General features: G+C 43.7%; 1 protein-coding gene across 4 annotated transcripts in view; it reads right to left on the reverse strand.

Moving 5' to 3' along the window:
* Nucleotides 1-2,457: 2,457 nt before the first annotated feature.
* The window catches only part of deptor (DEP domain containing MTOR-interacting protein), a 121,451-nt gene continuing 103,850 nt past the window's right edge, over nt 2,458-20,058 (reverse strand). For all 4 annotated transcript variants that reach the window (XM_085993339.1, XM_085993340.1, XM_085993336.1 and 1 more), the window contains one exon: nt 2,458-4,758. In XM_085993339.1, coding sequence (XP_085849465.1) covers nt 4,630-4,758 — 129 coding nt within the window. In that variant the 3' untranslated portion in view covers nt 2,458-4,629. The remainder of the gene's footprint in view (nt 4,759-20,058) is intronic.

Genomic DNA, 20,058 nt, shown 5'->3' on the forward strand with positions numbered 1-20,058 from the left:
CTTTGCGGAACACCTCCGTTCAGTCCATAAGGGGGACCCCGAGCTTCCGGTCGCCTGTCACTTTAATTCACTGCTCCATTCCCACTCAGAGCTCACCATCCTCGGCCTCTTGCATTGTTCCACGGAAGCTCAGCGTAAGCTCGAGGAACAGCACCTCATCTTTAGATTAGGCACTTTACAGCCCTCTGGACTCAACAGAGTTCAACAATTTCAGATCATAACCCCGGCCCCTATCATATATAGATTTTTTATCCACACTTTGTGCCATTTTTTCTTCCCTCCCACATGGCAGCTGTCCTTCATTCTGCCAGCACAATTTACACTTCATCTAGAGCCATCCTTTGTTTCTTAACCTGTCCCATTACCATCTCCTCTTGCCTTGAATATCTCTTAATGCCTCTTTACTTCTCCTGCCTTCCATCCAATCACAGACCTTCCCTTTTGTTCTTTCATCCCCTCCCCCATTTCCCAGCCCCTAAACTTGCTTTAAAATCTGTTCCATTTCCTGCTTTTTTCCAGGTCTGACGAAAGATCTTTGACCCGAAACATTAACTCTGTTTCTCTCTCCACGGATGCTGCCTGGCCTGCTGAGTTTTTCCAGCGTTTTCTGTTGTTATTTCAGATTTCCAGCATCTGCAGTATTTTGCTATTGTATTAATGATTGTAGCACTATCCCATTGAAATTTTTATCCATGTGCAAAACTGCCCGAATCTTGAATTTTTTTATTTGAAGAGTGATTAAGGAATCAGTGATTTTTAAGAGTCGAACTCTTGACGACAAAGTTTCCAGTCAACTGTTAAATTAACACCCTGTTCCTGGGACTAGGGACAGGGTCACTGGCAAGGCTTGGAAGCTAAGCAGAGCCAGGCCTGGTTAGTACCTGGAGGGGTGACCATCAGGGAAGACCAGGTGCAGAAGGTCACGGAAGGAGCCCCGGGAGGGGCGGCTGGTGAGCAGGCCCGGGCGTTGGGCTGAAGATTGTCGGACAGGAGGAATGGTGGAAATGGAATGGCGGCGTGCACAGACGCAGCGGCTTTGCTTCTCCCAGGACGGTGCTATTTACGTTTAATGTTAATGTTATTTGTACTGGACTCATTCACAGAAATTCACAGAAACCACACCGTGCAGATAGAGGCCATTTCGGCCCATCGAGCCTGCACCAGCACATATCCCACCCTATCCCCGTAACCCCACGTATTTAATCCCCCCAACACTAAGGGTCAATTTATCATAGCCAATCAACCTAACCCGCACATCTTTGGACTGTGGGAGGAAACCGGAGCACCCGGAGTAAACCCACGCAAACACGGGGAGAATGTGCAAACTCCACACAGACAGTTGCCCGAGGCTGGATTCGAACCCGGGTCCCTGGCGCTGTGAGGCAACAGTGCTAACCACTATGCCACCGTGCTGCCCATGGGAGCTTGCAAGATCACATTTCGTTGTGCATTGTACAATGACAATAAAGTTGAATTATTATTATCATGGTCATCACTTTACAACTTTCATGCTTAGGAAACTGTATTTCACTCAAAATTGAATGGGAAATAAAAGTGAACAGTCCAAACAATAAGCAGTGTTTTAGAACTTCAACCTCTAGCATGAGCTGTGTGTCCATAGGATAAAACTGATCAGCTTACTAGCCATGTTATGTTCAAGGAATTTGCCTTTTTATTAAAAATTGATGAACATATAATCTAGGCAGACATGTCAATGCAATACTGAGGGAGTGCTGCATTGGCAGAGGCATCTTCATTTGGATGAGACATTAAACTGAGTACTTGTGGATGGAAAGGATCCCAAGACGCTATTTGAAGAGGAGCAGCAAGTTCTCCCAGAAGACTGGCAAACATTCCTTCCACAACCATCAACACAAATAGATTAACTGATACAAAAGCAAAATACTGCGGATGCTGGAAATCTGAAATAAAAACAGAAAATGCTGGAAATACTCAGCAGATCAGGTAGCATCTGTGGAGCGAGAAACAGAGTTAACGTTTCAGGTCGATGACCCTTCGTTAGAACTGGAAAAAGCTGAAGATGGAACAGGTTCTTAAGCAAGTGCAGAGGCAGGAAAAGGGAGATGGGGAGGAAAGAACAAAAGGGAAGGTCTGTGATAGGATGGAAGGCAGGAGAGATTAAGAGACAAAAGGGATGATGGTGCAAGGCAAAAGGAGATAGATTAACTGATTATTCATATCATTTGCTGTTTGTAGGACCTTGCCGTGTGCAAAGTTTGCCTACAAAGCAAAAACAGTGACCACACCAATAGTATTTCACTGGCTGAAGATGTGAAAGGTGCTACAGAAGTACAAGATAAGATCATTCATTCTTTCTTGAAGTACAGTCCTCTCATACTGAGACTGCTTTTGATTCATTTTTCATACTTGTGAACAAACTGACCCAACCCCTCATTTCAGTTATTTTTTTAAAGATTTTAAAAAAAATAATTGAGCTGTAGCGATGGCTGAAACTTTAATAGAAATAGACTGTAGTTATTTTTGTGCAGGGAGACTGTGTCTATTATATTATAAACCATGTAAAATAAACCAGCTAACTAGTACCATTATACGACTACTTTTTTATATAAACGAAGTTAATACATTTATATGTAGACACAAGAAAACTTCAGAAAGTTAAAGTGTCTGTTATTACTTACCACAAGCCCCCTCTTATGTAGTATGAACTAAGTACTACAACTAATGCTACATACATACAAGATCAATTTATCCAAGAGCTTGAACTGTGCCTGCACAATGTTAGTCTAAGGTAAATTCAAGCTACAAGGTGTGTCATCATATTCATTTTCAAAAAAAGGTATTAGTTTGTAGAAAATTTAACAAATCACAGCATGAGAAAACAAGAACTACTTCATAAAAAACACAACTAAAAATAATGAACATAGAAACTCTGATACCATTGAACGTATTGTACCAAAACATATTTAAATTGTAATTAATCATTAATCCTACAGTTAAATGAAATTTAAGTTCAAATACAAATTAGATCCTAGATATCGTTTCCTTCATTCTTGATCAGAACCACCAGGTCAGATGAGTGATACCTCCACCCACATGGCAGGGGCAGTAGCTGGTCTGGTAACTGGCAATAGCAGACTCCATAGTAGATCTGGATTAAAGACCCAAGATGACAGGTAATGCCACAGCAGACAACACAATTTATTTCATTTGGAGTTTCACTTAGTATTCTTTCAATGAAAATGTCAGAGGTAAAAATCAAAGCAATTTTTGCTTCTTTGCTTTCTTCCCTTTATTAAACAATCCACTGTCCTAACATTCACTCCATCTTTCCAATGAGTAGAATGATCAGTAAACTTTGGCTTCTTGATACCAACATTCCAGGAGTTTCATTTCTACTATCAACAGTGTACATTAACATTTTCTGTTATTCATGTCCTGTTCATAAGGAAATTGGAGAAATGTACCCAGAATACATTTACAGTGGTGACCTGAATCCTTCTAAAGAAAATACTTTGCTGAACAACTATTATTCCCCAAAAATTGAAATTACATCTTAATATGGTATTCAATACAACAAAGTGGCAGGTGTAGGAAACTGAAGATTTATCACCTGGGGCTTTGCAACTTAGAGCAGCACATTTTGGCTTTTCTTTAGAAACAACATACAGGAAACTGTCGATTTACCGGCACCTAAATAACCAGAAATCTCGGTTAACTGGCAAAATTCAGGAGTAGGTTCAGGTAAGTTTTACTTCATATTACTTGCCTTCCTCGATCTGTTGCTGTGCAATGGGTGTGGCTGCAGCTGTTGCTAAGCTACAGAGACGCTTGGAACTTGTGGCCATTGTTCTGCACCTGTTGCTAAGCAACAGGGTTTGTTGCTGTATACGGAGCTCTCAGCTCTCCCTATCTATTGATGAACCGGCACCACGTCGGTACCGGATAAAAAAAAGTTTCCTGTAAAATCTTCCTTTTGCATTAGGTAACATTTTGTACAATAGCAATTCTAATTTTCGGGAGCCTCGTCCCATCATTTTCTAAGATGCCATTCTGCAGACGAGAGCCACGTTTGTAAATGCTCAACTGCCTCTCGGGACATTTTACACACAAGTATTTTGAGCATATTTATTTAATTTCGTTGAAGGAATATGTGTAGGGGGGCAGGGGTGATAGCAAATATTTTTTGGTTCCCAAAGTGTTAACAGGAATCTAGTTGTTCAAGGGTTGAGGTATTTCTTCCACATTTATAATAAAACTCATCTAATTACACCCTACACCCCATTGTGAACAATGGGAGATGCCCATTTACAGACATAAAAATGTGTAGGGTAAAAAAAACATGCACCAACAGGACAGAAGTCATTTTCTACGTTCAAGTGTCTGATGCATTACTGCACATAATGCACATACCAGGCAGCTCATAAAAAGCACATCCTAGTTCCAGTGTCAAGAAAACCTTAAACATTCGGACAGTGAGGCAGTTCTAAACAAATTAAAGTTTATATAAACAAGTCAATGTTTCACTCCTGAAGCAAAGAGCTATGTTTTACGTTCCCTTATTCCGGTGTACACAGGAGCAGGTCTATGTTTCCAATTTCACTTTGATCGTCCAGTGCCACTGCATGCTTCCAAATGACCATTTCCTATTCAGAAGTTAATTTCCTCCATGATTTCCATTACTATGGTACGTTGGCCAGTGAGAATGAGATTGCTGACAGTTCTATAATCTACATGAAGGACATTCAGACCATTCACAGAAACGACAAATTGCCGAACCTAAAATTGAGAGAGAAACAATTAGCACCAAATGTCAATACAATACTTTGTGAAGTTTAATACTTAGTACAGTTTCTGCAAGGACAGAATATCATGTTCTAATTTTCTACTTGAGATAAGTCATTAAAGTAAACCTCCAATAACAATTTATTACTAAACCCACTGTCTGATCAGACAGCAAAGTGCAACATCAGCTGGCATGTTGCATTAGTACCATGTAATCTCTAGGTATTTATTATTCACATTTGTTTACTTGTAGAAGTCCCAAATTAGAACTAGAATATGCCTAATAGCTTGCTTGTATTTATACTGAGAAACTTTAAATTCATTCACTGGCAAAGATATATACAAGGTATTAATATGCAGTTTTTAAAAAATTCATATGGTCAGGATGAGGAATGTTAGTTCTAGGAAATGGAGCTATTTACTACACAGTGTCAACAGATATTCCTAAATTAGATATAGCACAGTATGCAGACTAAAACCCCTTATTCAGTCGCAACTTAAATCAAAATTCAGAAGAATATGATAGCAGTCCAAGATTTCTCCCTTCCCATTCAGATGTCAAAACCACCTCCTGGGAGACTGCAAATTAATACAGGAATATAGGCAGTTGTGTACTTCGAGTTTTCAAAAACTACAAACTGGGATTAGGCAGCTCAAACTTATTTTCTACAGGAACATAGGTCATCGTTCTCTCCCAGTTGCTAACAACTAGTCCAAGGCAGATTCAAATCCAGCTTCCAGAAGTGAGACAGATAGTCCCTGGTATTTTCCTGTGTTACTTTTAATGAATCCATAAATACTTTACTTTTAAACATTTGTGTGTTTGCTAAGGTTGCTGCAGAGAAAATACCAGTGAGTGTTAATTAAGTCAGAAAGGTGGTGAATTTTGTGTGCATTCAAAATAGTTTTCTTGAGCAATATGTTATAGAACCAACAAGAGAAGAGAAGAGGGCAGGCCTAGTACTGAGCCAGATTTAGCTTAAGTTACTAAGATTCTAGACTTTAGTGAGGCTAACTTTAATGGAATGAGAGAGACCGACGACAGCAAACTGGTCAAAACTGTTACCGGGTAAAACTACAGATGAGCAGTGGGAGATGTTTCGCTTCATACAGCACCAGTAAAACTACAGAAGTGCAGTGGGAGATGTTTCGCTTCATACAGCACCAGTAAAACTACAGATGAGCAGTGGGAGATGTTTCGCTTCATACAGCACCAGTAAAACTACAGATGAGCAGTGGGAGGTGTTTCGCTTCATACAGCACCAGTAAAACTACAGATGAGCAGTGGGAGGTGTTTCGCTTCATACAGCACCAGTAAAACTACAGATGAGCAGTGGGAGATGTTTCGCTTCATACAGCACCAGTAAATACCCCGAAGGGGAAAGAGCTCTACTTACCAAATAAAACAGCCATGGATGACAAAAGAGGTGAGAGAACACAAAACTAAAGGACAGAGTATATAAAAGTGCAAAGTATAGTGTAAGTCCAGAGGACTGGGAGAGATATAAAGAGCAGCAAAGGAGGACAAAAAGATAGTAACAGCTACAAAACAGAATACGAAAAGAAACTGATATCAAGATTAACACAAAAAGATTTTACAATTATATTAGAAGAAAAAGGGTAGTCTAGGGTAATGTGGGCCCTTTAAAAACAGATGTAATATTGCAACTGAAAAAAGTGTGGAACTCTCCCACAAAAAGCAGATGATGATAGCTCAATTAATAATTTTAAATCTGAGATCAATAGATTTTTGCTAGCCAAAGGTATAAAGGGATATGGAGCCAAGGCAGGTGGAGGGAGTTAAGATACAGATCAGCCATGATTTCATTGAATGGCAGAACAGGCTTGAGGGGCTGAATAGCCTACTCTGGTTCCCATCTTCCTAAGTGCATACAGGCCAACCTACCAAACTCAAAACATACAACTGAAAAAACAGATCTAAACAGAATTTCCGCACCAAAATCCACTCTATGCATGGGAGTCAGTCAGAGGCAGAAAAGCTATTTTAGATGCCAAGCAAGCGGCACAAATAGGGGTGGGGCGGGAAAACTCGCCACTGCTCAAAAAGCGGACAATTGGTTACTGTGCAAGAGCACCAAAGAGTCTCCCAGAAGGATTAATATTGGTACCAGCATCTTCAAACTAGGGAAGAGAAGTACAGCCAAAATCCCCACGCCAGACTGCATCCAGAGATTCCAGTGGAAGTGCACATATCAACAGGATGACACTGGCTGCAAAGGTCTGCACAGTTGAACGGCCCGATGACAGAACATAGAAACATAGAAGATAGGAGCAGGAGTAGGCCATTCGGCCCTTCGAGCCTGCTCCGCCATTCAATGAGATCATGGCTGATCATCCAATTTCAGTACCCTGTCCCTGCCTTCTCCCCATATCCCTTGATCCCTTTAGCCTTAAGAAATATATCCAACTCTTTTTTGAATATATTTAATGAACTGGCCTCCACCGACCTTTGTGGCAGAGAATTCCACAGGTTCACCACTCTCTGGGTGAAGAAATTCCTCCTCATTTCAGTCCTAAATGGCTTACCCCTTATCCTTAGACTATGACCCCTGGTTCTGGACTCCCCAGACTTCATAAACATCCTTCCTGCATCTAGTCTGTCCAGGCCTGACAGAATTTTATAAGTTTCGATGAGATCCCCTCTCAATCTTCTAAACTCCAGTGAGTATAAGCCCAATCGACACAATCTCTCCTCATACGTCATTCCTGCCATCCCAGGTATCAGCCTGGTGAATCTTCGCTGCATTCCTTCCATGGCAAGAACGTCCTTCCTCAGGTAAGGCGACCAAAACTGCACACAATACTCAAGATGTGGTCTCACCAAGGCCCTGTACAACTGTAGCAAGACATCCTTGTTCCTGTACTCGAACCCTCTTGCTACGAATGCCAACATACCATTTGCCTTCTTAACCACCTGCTGCACCTGCATGCTTACCTTCAGCGACTGGTGCACAAGAACACCCAGGTCTCTTTGCACTTCCCCTTCTCCCAATCTATTGCCATTCAAATAATAATCTGCCTTCCTGTTTTTGCCACCAAAGTGGATAACCTCACATTTATCCACATTATAGTGCATTTGCCATGTTTCTGCCCAATCACCCAATCTGTCCAAATCGTACTGGAGTTTCACGACATCCTCCTCACAGCTTACCCTCCCACCCAGCTTTGTGTCGTCTGCAAATTTGGAGATATTACATCCAATTCCCTCGTCCAGATCATTAATATATATTGTGAACAGCTGGGGTCCTAGGACCGATCCTTGCGGTACCCCACTAGTCACTGCCTGCCACTCGGAAAACGACCCGTTTATTCCAACTCTTTGCTTTCTGTCCGCCAACCAGTTCTCTATCCAAGTCAATACCTTGCCCCCAATCCCATGTGCCTTAATTTTACACGCTAATCTCTTATGTGGGACCTTATCGAAAGCCTTCTGAAAGTCCAAATACACCACATCCACTGGTTCTCCCTTATCTATTTTACCAGTTACATCCTCAAAAAATTCCAGTAGATTAGTCAAGCATGATTTACCTTTTGTAAATCCATGTTGACTTTGTCCGATCCTGTCACTGCTTACCAAGTGCTCTGCTATTACATCTTTTATAATAGATTCTAGCATTTTCCCCACTACCGATGTCAGGCTTACCGGTCTATAATTCCCCGCTTTTTCTCGACCACCTTTTTTGAATAGTGGGATAACATTAGCTACCCTCCAATCCATGGGTACTGTTCCAGAGTCTATCGAGTTCTGGAAGATGACCAGCAATGCATCTACTATTTCCAGGGCCACTTCCTTAAGTACCCTGGGATGTAGATTATCAGGCCCTGGGGATTTATCGGCCTTTAGTCCCATCAATTTTCCTAACACCATTTCCCTACAAATACTGATTTCTTTCAGTTCCACCCTTTCATCAGGCCCTATGTTCCCCGGCATCTCTGGGAGGTTATTTGTGTCCTCCTTTGTGAAGACAGAACCAAAGTATGAATTTAGTTGGTCTGCCATTTCTTTGTTTCCCATTATAAATTCCCCTGATTCTGACTGTAAGGGACCTACGCTTGACTTCACCAATCTTTTTCTCTTCACATATCTATAAAAGCTTTTACAGTCAGTTTTTATGTTCCTCGCTAGCTTACTCTCATATTCTATTTTCCCTTTCTTAATTAATCCCTTTGTCCTCCTTTGTTGAATCCTAAACTGCTCCCAATCCTCAGGATTATTGCTTTTTCTGGCCAATTTATAGGTCATCTCCTTGGATCTTATGCTATCCCTAATTTCCCTTGTTAACCACGGTTGAGTCACCTTTTTTGTTTTATTTTTATGCCAAACTGGGATGAACAAATTCTGTAGCTCATCCATTCGGTCTTTGAATGTTTGCCATTGCCTATCCACCGTCAACCCTTTGAGTGCCATTCTCCAATCAATCCTACCCAACTCGCTCCTCAGACCATCGTATTTTCCTTTATTTAAATTGAGGACCCTAGTCTCGGAGTCAACGACTTCATTCTCCATCTTAATGAAGAATTCGATCATATTATGATCGCTCAGACTCAAGGGGCCTCGTACAACAAGATTGCTAATTAATCCTTTGTCGTTACATAATACCCAGTCTAAGATGGCCTGATCTCTGGTTGGTTCCTCGACATATTGGTCCAGGAAACCATCCCGTAAACACTCCAGGAATTCCTCCTCCACAGTACTGTTACTAATTTGGTTGGCCCAATCTATATGTAGATTAAAGTCACCCATGATGACTGCTGTGCCCTTATTGCACGCTTCTTTAATTTCCCTTTTAATGCCATCCCCAACCTCCGCCTTACTGTTGGGAGGTCTATATACCACTCCCACTAATGTTTTTTTCCCCTTAGTATTTCTCAATTTTACCTGTCCAAGATTGTGAAGAATGGCTGCTGGGAGAAGTACTGGAAGGTCTTCACCATTGGAACTATCCACTTAGAAGCAGCGATATGGACAAACACAATTCATTTTAGATACAAGTCTCTGTAGACCACACAGGAGCTTGGGTCTGCTTGGAAGCAGAGAAAAAATAAAATCTGCTGTAGCGGTTTCTTTAAACAGCTATTTTTCCATTACAGTTGGGCATCATTTACTTCAATATTCAATGTCGGCATCAGAGCCAAAGAATTCTGCAACAGTACAAGCTAATGTTAATAACGTTATTTTATGTAGTTATCCTCCACTCAATTACCTTTAAACACAGGAAACTGCATATCATCCAGTGGACTTTGTTTCAATGCATTTGCATTTTACATCTTTCCCAACCCCAATTTTGCTCCTCCCTTTATCTCCTGAAGGCCTGCTCAGGTACAGTCCAGAGGTGGCATTCACTCATTCGTACCTCACCTATGTGGCCATTATTCATGTGTTAGCCATGATTGTGAATGTCAGTAGGTTATTCAACCTTGGAGAGCATCACAGTACAGCTCAATCTTGTCCTCACCTGACATCAACATGTGCAGTTCCACCATGGGGTGCTGTTAATGTGGTCAGGGGAGGGAGCCCTGACTGACTTTACCCCATTGTTAACCCACAGAGCACTGTAGAAAATTGTTGAGCGCCTATCATTGCCCTGGCAGAGATCAGCTAACTTAGCAAAGACCAAGGATCAAACTTGAGACCGTTCTAATCCATGAAGCACAGGCTTTGGCCTAGAAATTCGGTATAGCCGCATTTGGGGCGCTAGGCCTGGCGATGCGCAAAGTTTAGCGCCAGGCGCAATTTAGCGCCACCTAGCGTGATATTGGGTTGTAGCGCTAAATCAGGCGCTGCACGATACTCTTAAGGCGCTAACCTGGCGGCACAACCCAATTTCGCGGCGGCGGGGCGCAGTGAAGGTGCTGTCAATAATCACTTTCCCTGAGACACACTGGCGCCGGCCAGCTCTTAATGGGGCAGGTCAATTGGCATCACCAGACACACTCACTGCCTTGTAGGCCTTCAAAGCGGTGGGAGCCTACCTGTGGCGCACCAGCCTAGCAAGACATGGAAAGGGTGAGGCAGAGGGCGGAACGCCTCACTGATGGGGCATTGGATGCTTTGGTTGGCGCAGTGGAATCAAGGCCAAGGAAGATGGTTGGAATGTGATTTATGTTTTGGACAGTCTCCCGGGTGTGAGAGGCAGTTATGTGTCAGTGTATTAGTTTTGCTTTCTGTTGCCATAGCTTTCTCATGTTTGAAGGAACCACATTTTGTGTAATGAAACACTTTCTTCATTTACAATGGCCATGCCTGCTATTTACATGCATCTTGCCCTTCACAGGCTTGGGGGTATCAGACCGGCTCCATTCCTCTTCTTGGAATGGCAGCAAGCATTCCGTGAGAGGGGCCTAGAAGCTACTTCTGATCAGCCTCTGACACGCAGCCTGAGAAGAACTGCTCGCGTAGAAGTTCAGGCCAGCAGGCATCTTCTCAGCCACCGACAGAGATGTCCTGCACCTTATCTGAGGCTGCAGATCTGGCTGAAGCAGCTGGCACAGCTCAGTCACCACCTCCTTTCTAAATCGCAGCCTTCTGACACACTGCTCCTCCGGCATGTTCATGTAGGAAAACTGCTGTCGGAAAACCCTGCCAGCGTAAGGTCTGCTGTGGCGACGTCTGTTGGCCCTCCTCCGTCTGGCCATGCCCGCCACCCTCTCCCAGCATCTCAGTGCCCTTTCCAGATGATTCAGCAGCAGGACGTTCTCCTCCAATGCAGCCCCCATAATAAGTGCCCACAGGAAGGTTCCCCGTTGTCAAGGCTCACCAACAGCAAGGTGATGGTCAGAAGGCTGAAGATCGTCTGCCTGCGCTGGCTCAGTGGTCAAATGGCTCTCAATGTGCAGCTCAGCAACTCTTTGTAGCTCTCGAGGAAGTTGTGCTCCAAAAATGGCTGCCGCTTTTAAACCACACCAGTCCCCTTTAAATAACGCTCCTCCAGCCCGAGAGCGACTTGGTAAGGTTCCAGGTAAGCTGTCACTATTAGCGCCAGGTGCTACGGAGGGGGGCGCCACTGAATTTCCGGTCCGGGGCGCCCAAAAGGCATTGCACACTCAAATGACGTCATAATCAGCCTGCGCCCATGAGCGGGCACTAAGATTTAGCACCGGCGCTAAATGCATGCTCAATATGGGGCGAGGTGCTAGGCGCCCGCCCGGAAATTGGCTAGCGCCCCACTTCTCGGCCTCTTTAGGCGTTAATTGGTGGCGCTAACAACCAAATTTCTCCCCCTTTGTCTTTACCTCAAAGTCATTCAGAGTATCCTGGAGAGAGATTTTTTTTTTAAAAGCACATCCAAGTTTAGACTTAAAGAATGTTGGCTTAGTTCATTATTAGACTCACTTACATTGAGCACAGAGTTCTTTCCAGGTTACAGATTCAGACAAAACAAACAAGAGAGCGACTGTAGGACAGATACTGTGATAATACACATGTTGAGCAGTCTTTTCTTTAGGCGAGTCTCATTGAAAGATGGATTTAAAAAGCTAAGCCAAAAATAAATACAGGGAACACAACAGGATGATTGTGACACAATTGAACACAGGATGGTTAGAGGAGCAAGGAGAGGGGGAGGGGGAAACAAACATTTATTTTTTTTAAAGGGGTTGGTTGATCTTGAAATTCATAATTCAAAATTTTAAAAGTTAAATATTCAACTCATTTTTAAATTTTATACATGGGCAATATATGGAACATTAATTTAACTTCATCCAAAAAAACATCAATTTTAGTGATGATTAAATTGTGAAGCCTAAAAGATGTACTACACAACTAAAAAGGCAACAAAAACAGGAATGTTTCTTGTGAAGTGCACAAAGGATTGGGAGAGACAGATAGCACTAGAGTAAGAAATAGTAAGGCATTAGGTGGGGTTAGACTAAGAGACAATACAAGAAGGTCTAAGAAGATAGGCTTACAGTGCATGTGTGTAAACGCACAAAGCGTGGTAAATAAGATTGGCGAGCTGCAGGCGCAAATACCCACATGGGAATGTAATGTCATCATGACGATAAGAGAGATCTGGCTCAAAAAAGGGCAGGATTGGGTATTAAATATTCCTGGATATAAGGTGTTCAGGAAAGATAGGGAAGGAAAGAAAGGAGGTGGGGTGGCAGTATTGGTTAAGGAGAATGTTACAGTACTGGAGAGAGAGAATGTCCTGGACGGGTCCAGGACAGAATCCATTTGGTTCCAGTTAAAAAATATAGGTGCCATTATACTACTAGGTGTATTCTATAGGCCACCAACTAGTGGGAAAGATATAGAGGAGCAAATTTGCAGGGAAATTACAGAGAGGTGCAAGAACTATAGAGTAGCAATAATGGGGGACTTCAATTATCCGAATACAGACTGGGATGGTAATAATGTAAAGGGCAGAGAGGGGGAAGAATTTCTGAAGTGTGTTCAGGAGAACTTTCTTGATCAGTATGTTTCCGGCCCAACGAGGAAGGAGGCATTGCTGGATCTGGTTCTGGGGAATAAAGTGGGTCAAATGGAGCAACTGTCAGTCGGGGAACATTTAGGGATCAGTGATCATAGTATCACAAGGTTTAGATTAGCTATGGAAAATGACAGGGAGCAATCTAGAGTAAAAATACTTAATTGGAGGAAGGCAAATTTCAGTGGGTTGAGAACGGATCTGGCCCGGGTAAATTGGGACCAAAGATTTGCAGGCAAAACTGTAATCAAACAATGGGCTGCCTTTAAAGAGATGGTTCGGGTACAGTTGAGGTACATTCCCACGAGGGGGAAAGGTGGGGCAACTAAAGCCAGAGCTCCCTGGATGACGAAAGAGAGAGGTGTGATTTCCACTATCTTGGCGGGTCCGGGGCGGGCGACGTCAGTGGCAGCTCCTGACCCCGCTGCCGGCTCCAGCCCGCTCTGTAGAATGATTTTACATTGACTGGGCTTGTTAAGCCCACCCAGTGGGTTTGCCAGCCAATTGAAGGAAGCGGGTCTGATGACGTCATTTTATGACTGTCATCAGCCGCTTTCCTTAAAGGGACCATTCGCAAATTGATTTTGACAGTTGTGCTGTCCGTGTTCTACAGCACTGAGGTGCTGCAAACACGGCACAAAGGTGCACGGCTGAACCCAGGCTCTCCCATCCCTCCTTCCATATGCTTATGGAGGGAGTCACAGCACACAGGGAGGTGCTCTTCCCTTCCAGTGGGCGAAAGAGACCTCCCCAGAACATCAACACAGCCTGGTTGCACATTGCACAAGAGGGCACAAGCAGGGATGTCGTCAGGAGGACCTGGCTGCAGTGGTGCAAAGCTTTCAATGATCTCAGTAGATCACGAAATGTTACTGCAATGCCACACTCGACCTCATCCTGCTGTGCCACTCATCACATCCCCATCACTCTGCCTTCCCTACCCTACTCCTGCACATCCTTACTCACACCAACTTACCTTGCACCTCCACCCATCCCTCTCTATCTACATCATCACTTCCCCATCTCACTAGCCACCCCTCACACTCATCCTCATCCTAGTCCAATCATACCAACTAACAACACACAAGGGTAGGCACTTGGGTGTTTTAGCCAATGTTCATGTAAAGTTTCTGTTAATGGTGCTGTCAAACATTGAAACCTTTATTTTCAACACTGCGTTCTTGGACAGATGTGTGTGTACCTTTGGAAGTGGCTTAGTGAGTTGCAGTGAATGGTGAGACATGACGGTACCCCCCGCAATGGTGATGAGTGTGAAAGGAATGGCTTGGGTACTGTAGGGATGCTTTACAGTGTTGGTGTGGGTGGTGCCAACCTGGCGCATCCTGTGGCAGCCAGAGTGTACAGCGTCAAGTGAAGTAAATCGGGCCATGGTGAGGCCATCTCTGGCGTCCCAGGCAGCAATGTGGTTGGGTGCTGATGCCCTGTGTCCTGTGTAGCATCAGTTGATTGCGGAGAAGGTTGGTATTGTTGTTGGTGCTGCTGGTGTGCCTGGTGTTGGGGCTCATTGTGGTGGGATTCTGAGGACCAAGGCGAGATTGTTTCAATGGCACTGATGCTGATGTGATAGATGGCAGGTGAGGTTGAGATGACAGAAGCAATCTGTCAATCGTGAGAGAGGTTGTTCCAGTGAGGCGATACTGGATCGAGAGTTTGCTCCAAACACTTGAAACCTGCACAAAGTTCAATCTATCTTCCAAATGCAGTAAGCAACAGCTTCTGAGCTAGGAAAATGAACAGCTGCGAGATGGGAGCTTTTATAGCACATTTGCAGTGGTCAAATAATGAGATGATCCCATGCTGATTCAACTCCCGGCCTCCTTACCTGACGTGATCTCCAAGCAGTGTGCACCCTGTGGGCGATCTCGTAAAATGGTAAGGTGAGCTCAAAATACTGTTTAATGGGCTGTTAACAAGGTCATAATGACCTAAATTGCCTCCCCCGCTGCTGCGTGTCGAGTCTGTTCAGCCCTGACAGACCCGACATCAAGGAAAGTAGCGTGGCGGCGGGTTGACAGCAGGTTCCTGACCCGCTGTCAGAAAAAAACATTTCCCACCCGACCCGCCATCAAACGCGCCCGCTGAGCCCCAGAAAAACTCCCCCCTGATGGTAAGATGAAGCAGAAAAAGGGGGCGTATGACAGATGTCAGTTGAGAATACAAGTGAGAATCAGGCTGAATATAGAAAGTTCATAAGGGAAGTGAAAAAGAAAATAAAAGGGGCAAAGAGAGAGTATGAGAATAGATTGGCAGCTAACATGAAAGGGAATTCAAAAGTCTTCTATAGGCATGTAAGTAAAAAATGGGTAGTAAGAGGAGGGGTGGGGCCAATTAGGGACCAAAAAGGAGACCTAGCATGAAGGCAGAGGGCATGGCTGAGGTACTAAATGAGCACTTTGCATCTGTCTTCACCAAGGAAGAAGATGCTGCCAGAGTTATAGTAAGAGAGGAGGTAGTGGAGAAGGGTCAAAGGGTCATCGACCTGAAATGTTAACTCTGTTTCTCTCTCCACAGATGCTGCCTGACCTGCTGAGTATTTCCAGCATTTTCTGTTTTTATTTCAGATTTCCAGCATCTGCAGTATTTTGCTTTTGCAGATAGTGGAGATACTGGACGAGATAAAAATTGATAGAGGTACTAAAAATGCTGTCTGTACTTAAAGTTGATAAGTCACCAGGACCAGATGGGATGCATCCAAGGATGCCGAGGGAAGTTAAGGAGGAAATCGCGGAGGTACTGGCCATAATCTTCCAGTCTTCCTTAGATACGGGGGTGGTGCCAGAGGACTGGAGAATTGCAAATATTACACCCTTGTTCAAAAAAGGGTGTAAAGATAAACCCAGCAACTACAGGCCAGTCAGTTTAACCTCAGTAGTGGGGAAGCTTTTAGAAATGATAAATCAGGGACAAAGTTAACAGTCACTTGGACAAGTGTGAATTAATTAAGGAAAGCCAGCACGGATTTGTTAAAGGCAAATCATGTTTAACTAGCTTGATCCGAGTTTTTTGATGAGGTAACAGAGAGGGTTGATGAGGGCAATGCCGATGACGTGGTGTACATGGACTTCCAAAAGGCGTTTGATAAAGTGCCACACAATAGGCTTGCCAGCAAAGTTGAAGCCCAAGGAATAAAAGGGACAGTGGCAGCATGGATACGGAATTGGCTAAGTGACAGGAAACAGAGAGTAGTGGTGAACGGTTGTTTTTCAGACTGGAGGAAGGTATACAGTGGTGTTCCCTAGGGCTCGGTACTTGGACCATTGCTTTTCTTGATATATATTAATGACTTCGACTTGGGTGTACAGGGCAGAATTTCAAAATTTGCAGATGACATCAAACTTGAAAGTATAGTGAACAGAGAGGAGGATAGTGATAGACTTCAAGAAGACAGACAGGCTGGTGAAATGGGCAGACACGTGGCAGATGAAATTTAACACAGAAAAGTGCGAAGTGATACATTTTGGTCAGAAGAACGAGGAGAGGCAATATAAACTAAAGGGTACAATTCTAAAGAGGGTGCTTGAACAGAGAGACCTGGGGGTATATGTGCTGAAATCGTTGAAGGTGGCAGGGCTAAAAAAGCATATGGAATCCAGGGCTTCATAAAGAGAGAGAGTACAAAAGCAAGGAAGTCATGATGAACTTTTATAAAACACTGGTTTAGCCTCAACTGGAGTATTGTGTCCAATTCTGGGTACCACATTTTGGGAAGGATGTGAAGACCTTAGAGAGGGTGCAGAAAGATTTACGAGAATGGTTCCAGGGATGAGGGGCTTCAATTATGTGGACAGACTGAAGAAGCTGGGGTTGTTCCCCTTAGAGCAGAGAAGATCAAGAGGAGATTTGATAGAGGTGTTCAAAATCATTAGGGGTCTAGACAGAGTAGAGAGAGAGAAACTGTTCCCATTGGCAGAAGGGTAGAGAACCAGAGGAGACAGATTTAAGGTGATTGGCAGAAGAACCAAAGGCGACATGAGGAAAAACTTTTTTACGCAGCGAGTGGTTAGGATCTGGAATGCACTGCCTGAAAGGGTGGTGGAGGCAGACTCAATCGTGGCTTTCAAAAGGGAGTTGGATAAGTACCTGAAGGAAAACTATTTGCAGGGCTACGGGGAAAGGGCGGGGGAGTGGGATGAGCTGAAGTGCTCTTGCAGAGAGCCGGCACGGGCTCGACAAGCCAAGTGGCCTCCTTCTGTGCTGTAACCATTCTATGATTTTAAGTTGGTTGGTGAGATGTTACACTTGACAACTTGTATTGGAATTAATGATTTACTAGATTGAAGCCCCTCTCATTGTACTTGATGCCAAAATTATTTCTGGCACTTGTAGTTTCAAGCAACCTGAAGCAGACCATGCTAACATATGGAAATACTTCTGTAACAGCACAATAACCATTCTGATATTTTAAGCTGTAGTTGACCAAGTCTAATTTTACATTTTTTTGAAGCAATTTTCCTGGTACACTAACAGCTCTGAACATTGTCACTGCAATGAAGATACATAATTTGTGTGGCTATGTATCATTTATTTTAGAAGGTGCTCTAGGCAATTCATGACCGATGACTTAATTGCTACACAGTGGTCAAGATCTCCCATTTTCTCGGACAGCAGATGCTGGTAATGGCAGATGGCTGCACAGAGTCACTGAGAGTGGAGGCGGTGTGGACTGGTTCTTGATGTGGGGCTCCCCTACTGATACACAGCCGGCAGGATGGTCCGAACAACATTTGCCCGCTAACACAGTGGACGCCAAATTCATCTGAAACTTGGCTGGAAGGAGTGGAGAGTTGGGGACTGGAGGCGTACATGGACAAAGTCGAGGTGAAAGTGCCCATGCTAGGTGAATAGAGCTCCCGCTACCAATTGCTGTGTGTGTGTGTTTCACCCCCCCCCCCCCACCATTTTTGTGGCACTGATTTTTTAAATCTTCGAGCCCAGGGAAAGTAGGCAGACAATTGAGTTCCAACCAGCAGATCACCTGCATTTAGCAAACAGTCGAATGAAGCTGTAGTAAGTCTCCATCAGCTGTTCACACTTAATTACAGCAGTCGGAGTGTGGAGACTTCAGGCAGCTTCAATCAACTCTTCCTAGGGCATTAAAAACAGATAGAAAGGGGTGGACAGCGCTCAGACACACTCGGGTAAATAGTTAACAGCACTTAAACGAGGTGCAAAAAGCTTAACAAATTGCCCAAAATGCCGGCCCACTTAATGTGTTACAATGCCTTTGTAATTGAATTTAATGGTAATGGTAAATGGTTAGTGTCATTTGTCCAATATTGGCAGCTGCCCGGGATAGATAAGCACGGACGATGCAAGTGGTGGGGACTGTATTAAAAATGGGAAACCGACAACTGTACTGTTATCAATGAGGACCCTCAGACAGGATCCACTGTCACTTTGAGCTGCTGCTACTTGAGGTAACCAGTCGACAAATACTGACCATCTCAGTGCTAGTGCTGCTCCAAATACCCCAGTGGGCAATAAAAGCACCTATTCTTAAAAGCTGGAAACAGTCGACACAAACAATTGAAATGAACATGTGGGAGAAGCAAATATTATGAAATGTTCTAATTTTGGGCATAAAATTAGCCCATCAGAAAGCAAATATTATTAATGAATCATCTTTCAAGTTCACTAATAAGAATGAGAGTTCTTGCAGATTATACAGCATAATTTCAATCATTGACTTGTTTAGATACCGACCTCAATTAAACTAGAATACCAAATTTCCTGCAGAGAGTAAATCAATTATTTTCTCCCCATCGCCTGTCCAGAAGGCATCAACTTCTGCTGGAGTATGGTTATGGTTCTATTTATGCCAGGCACCATCTGGTGCTTTGTCCAAGTGGCAATTGTTCATATACGAGTCCTAATAGCAACTTTAAGCAGACAATGTGACTGTAGTTAAACTGGATCATGTTCTCATTTGAAGTCCACATTTGTCCACTTTCTGGCCGATGTCCCGAGTACTGTGTATAGTTTTGGTCTCCTTACCTATGGAAGGATATACTTGCCATAGAGGGAGTGCAACAAAGGTTCACCAGACTGGTTCCTGTGATGGGGGGATTGTCCTATAAGGAGAGATTGAGTAGACTCGGCCTATATTTTCTAGAGTTTATAAGAACGAGAGGTGATCTCATTGAAACATACAAAATTCTTACAGGACTTGACAAGGTAGATACAGGGAGGATGTTTCTCCTGGCTGAGGAGTCTAGAACCAGGGGTCACGGTCTCAGAATAAGGGGTCGGCCATTTAGGACGGAGGTGAGGAGAAATTTCTTCACTCAGAGGGTGATGAATCTTTGGAATTCTCTATCCCAGAGGGCTGTGGCGACTCAGTCGTTGAGTATATTCAAGACAGAGATCGATAGATTTTTGAATATTAAGGGAATCAAGGGATAGGGGGATAGTGCAGGAAAGTGGAGATGAGCTGGAAGATCAGCTACGATCTGATTGAATGGTGGAGCAGGATCGAAGGGCCGAATGGCCGACTCCTGCTCCTATTTCGTTTGTTCTTATGGTCCTTTTCCCAATCAGGGGCACTGAGCTCAATCACAAGACCTCAACTATAATACTTCCTGCAAGTGTTACACTTTTTCATGCCTACTTCAAACACAGCTGCCTATCATGGCTTTCTGTCACAATTAAACTTATCTACTCATTTTACTTACCTCTGATTTAATCTTTCAAACTTTTGCCCGAAGTTAGGTGGCATTGTTGCATACTTAAGAGTCCTCCCTAGCACAGTCTTCAAGATAGCCTACTATTCTCCATAGTGCCATGCAATGTAGAGCTGCAACGACCAGGCCCCTGGCTTGGTTCT

This window comes from Somniosus microcephalus, chromosome 7, assembly GCF_052327205.1.
Source record: "Somniosus microcephalus isolate GS21.2 chromosome 7, FLI_Smic_1.0, whole genome shotgun sequence".
In the NCBI taxonomy this organism is placed as follows: Eukaryota; Metazoa; Chordata; class Chondrichthyes; order Squaliformes; family Somniosidae; genus Somniosus; species Somniosus microcephalus.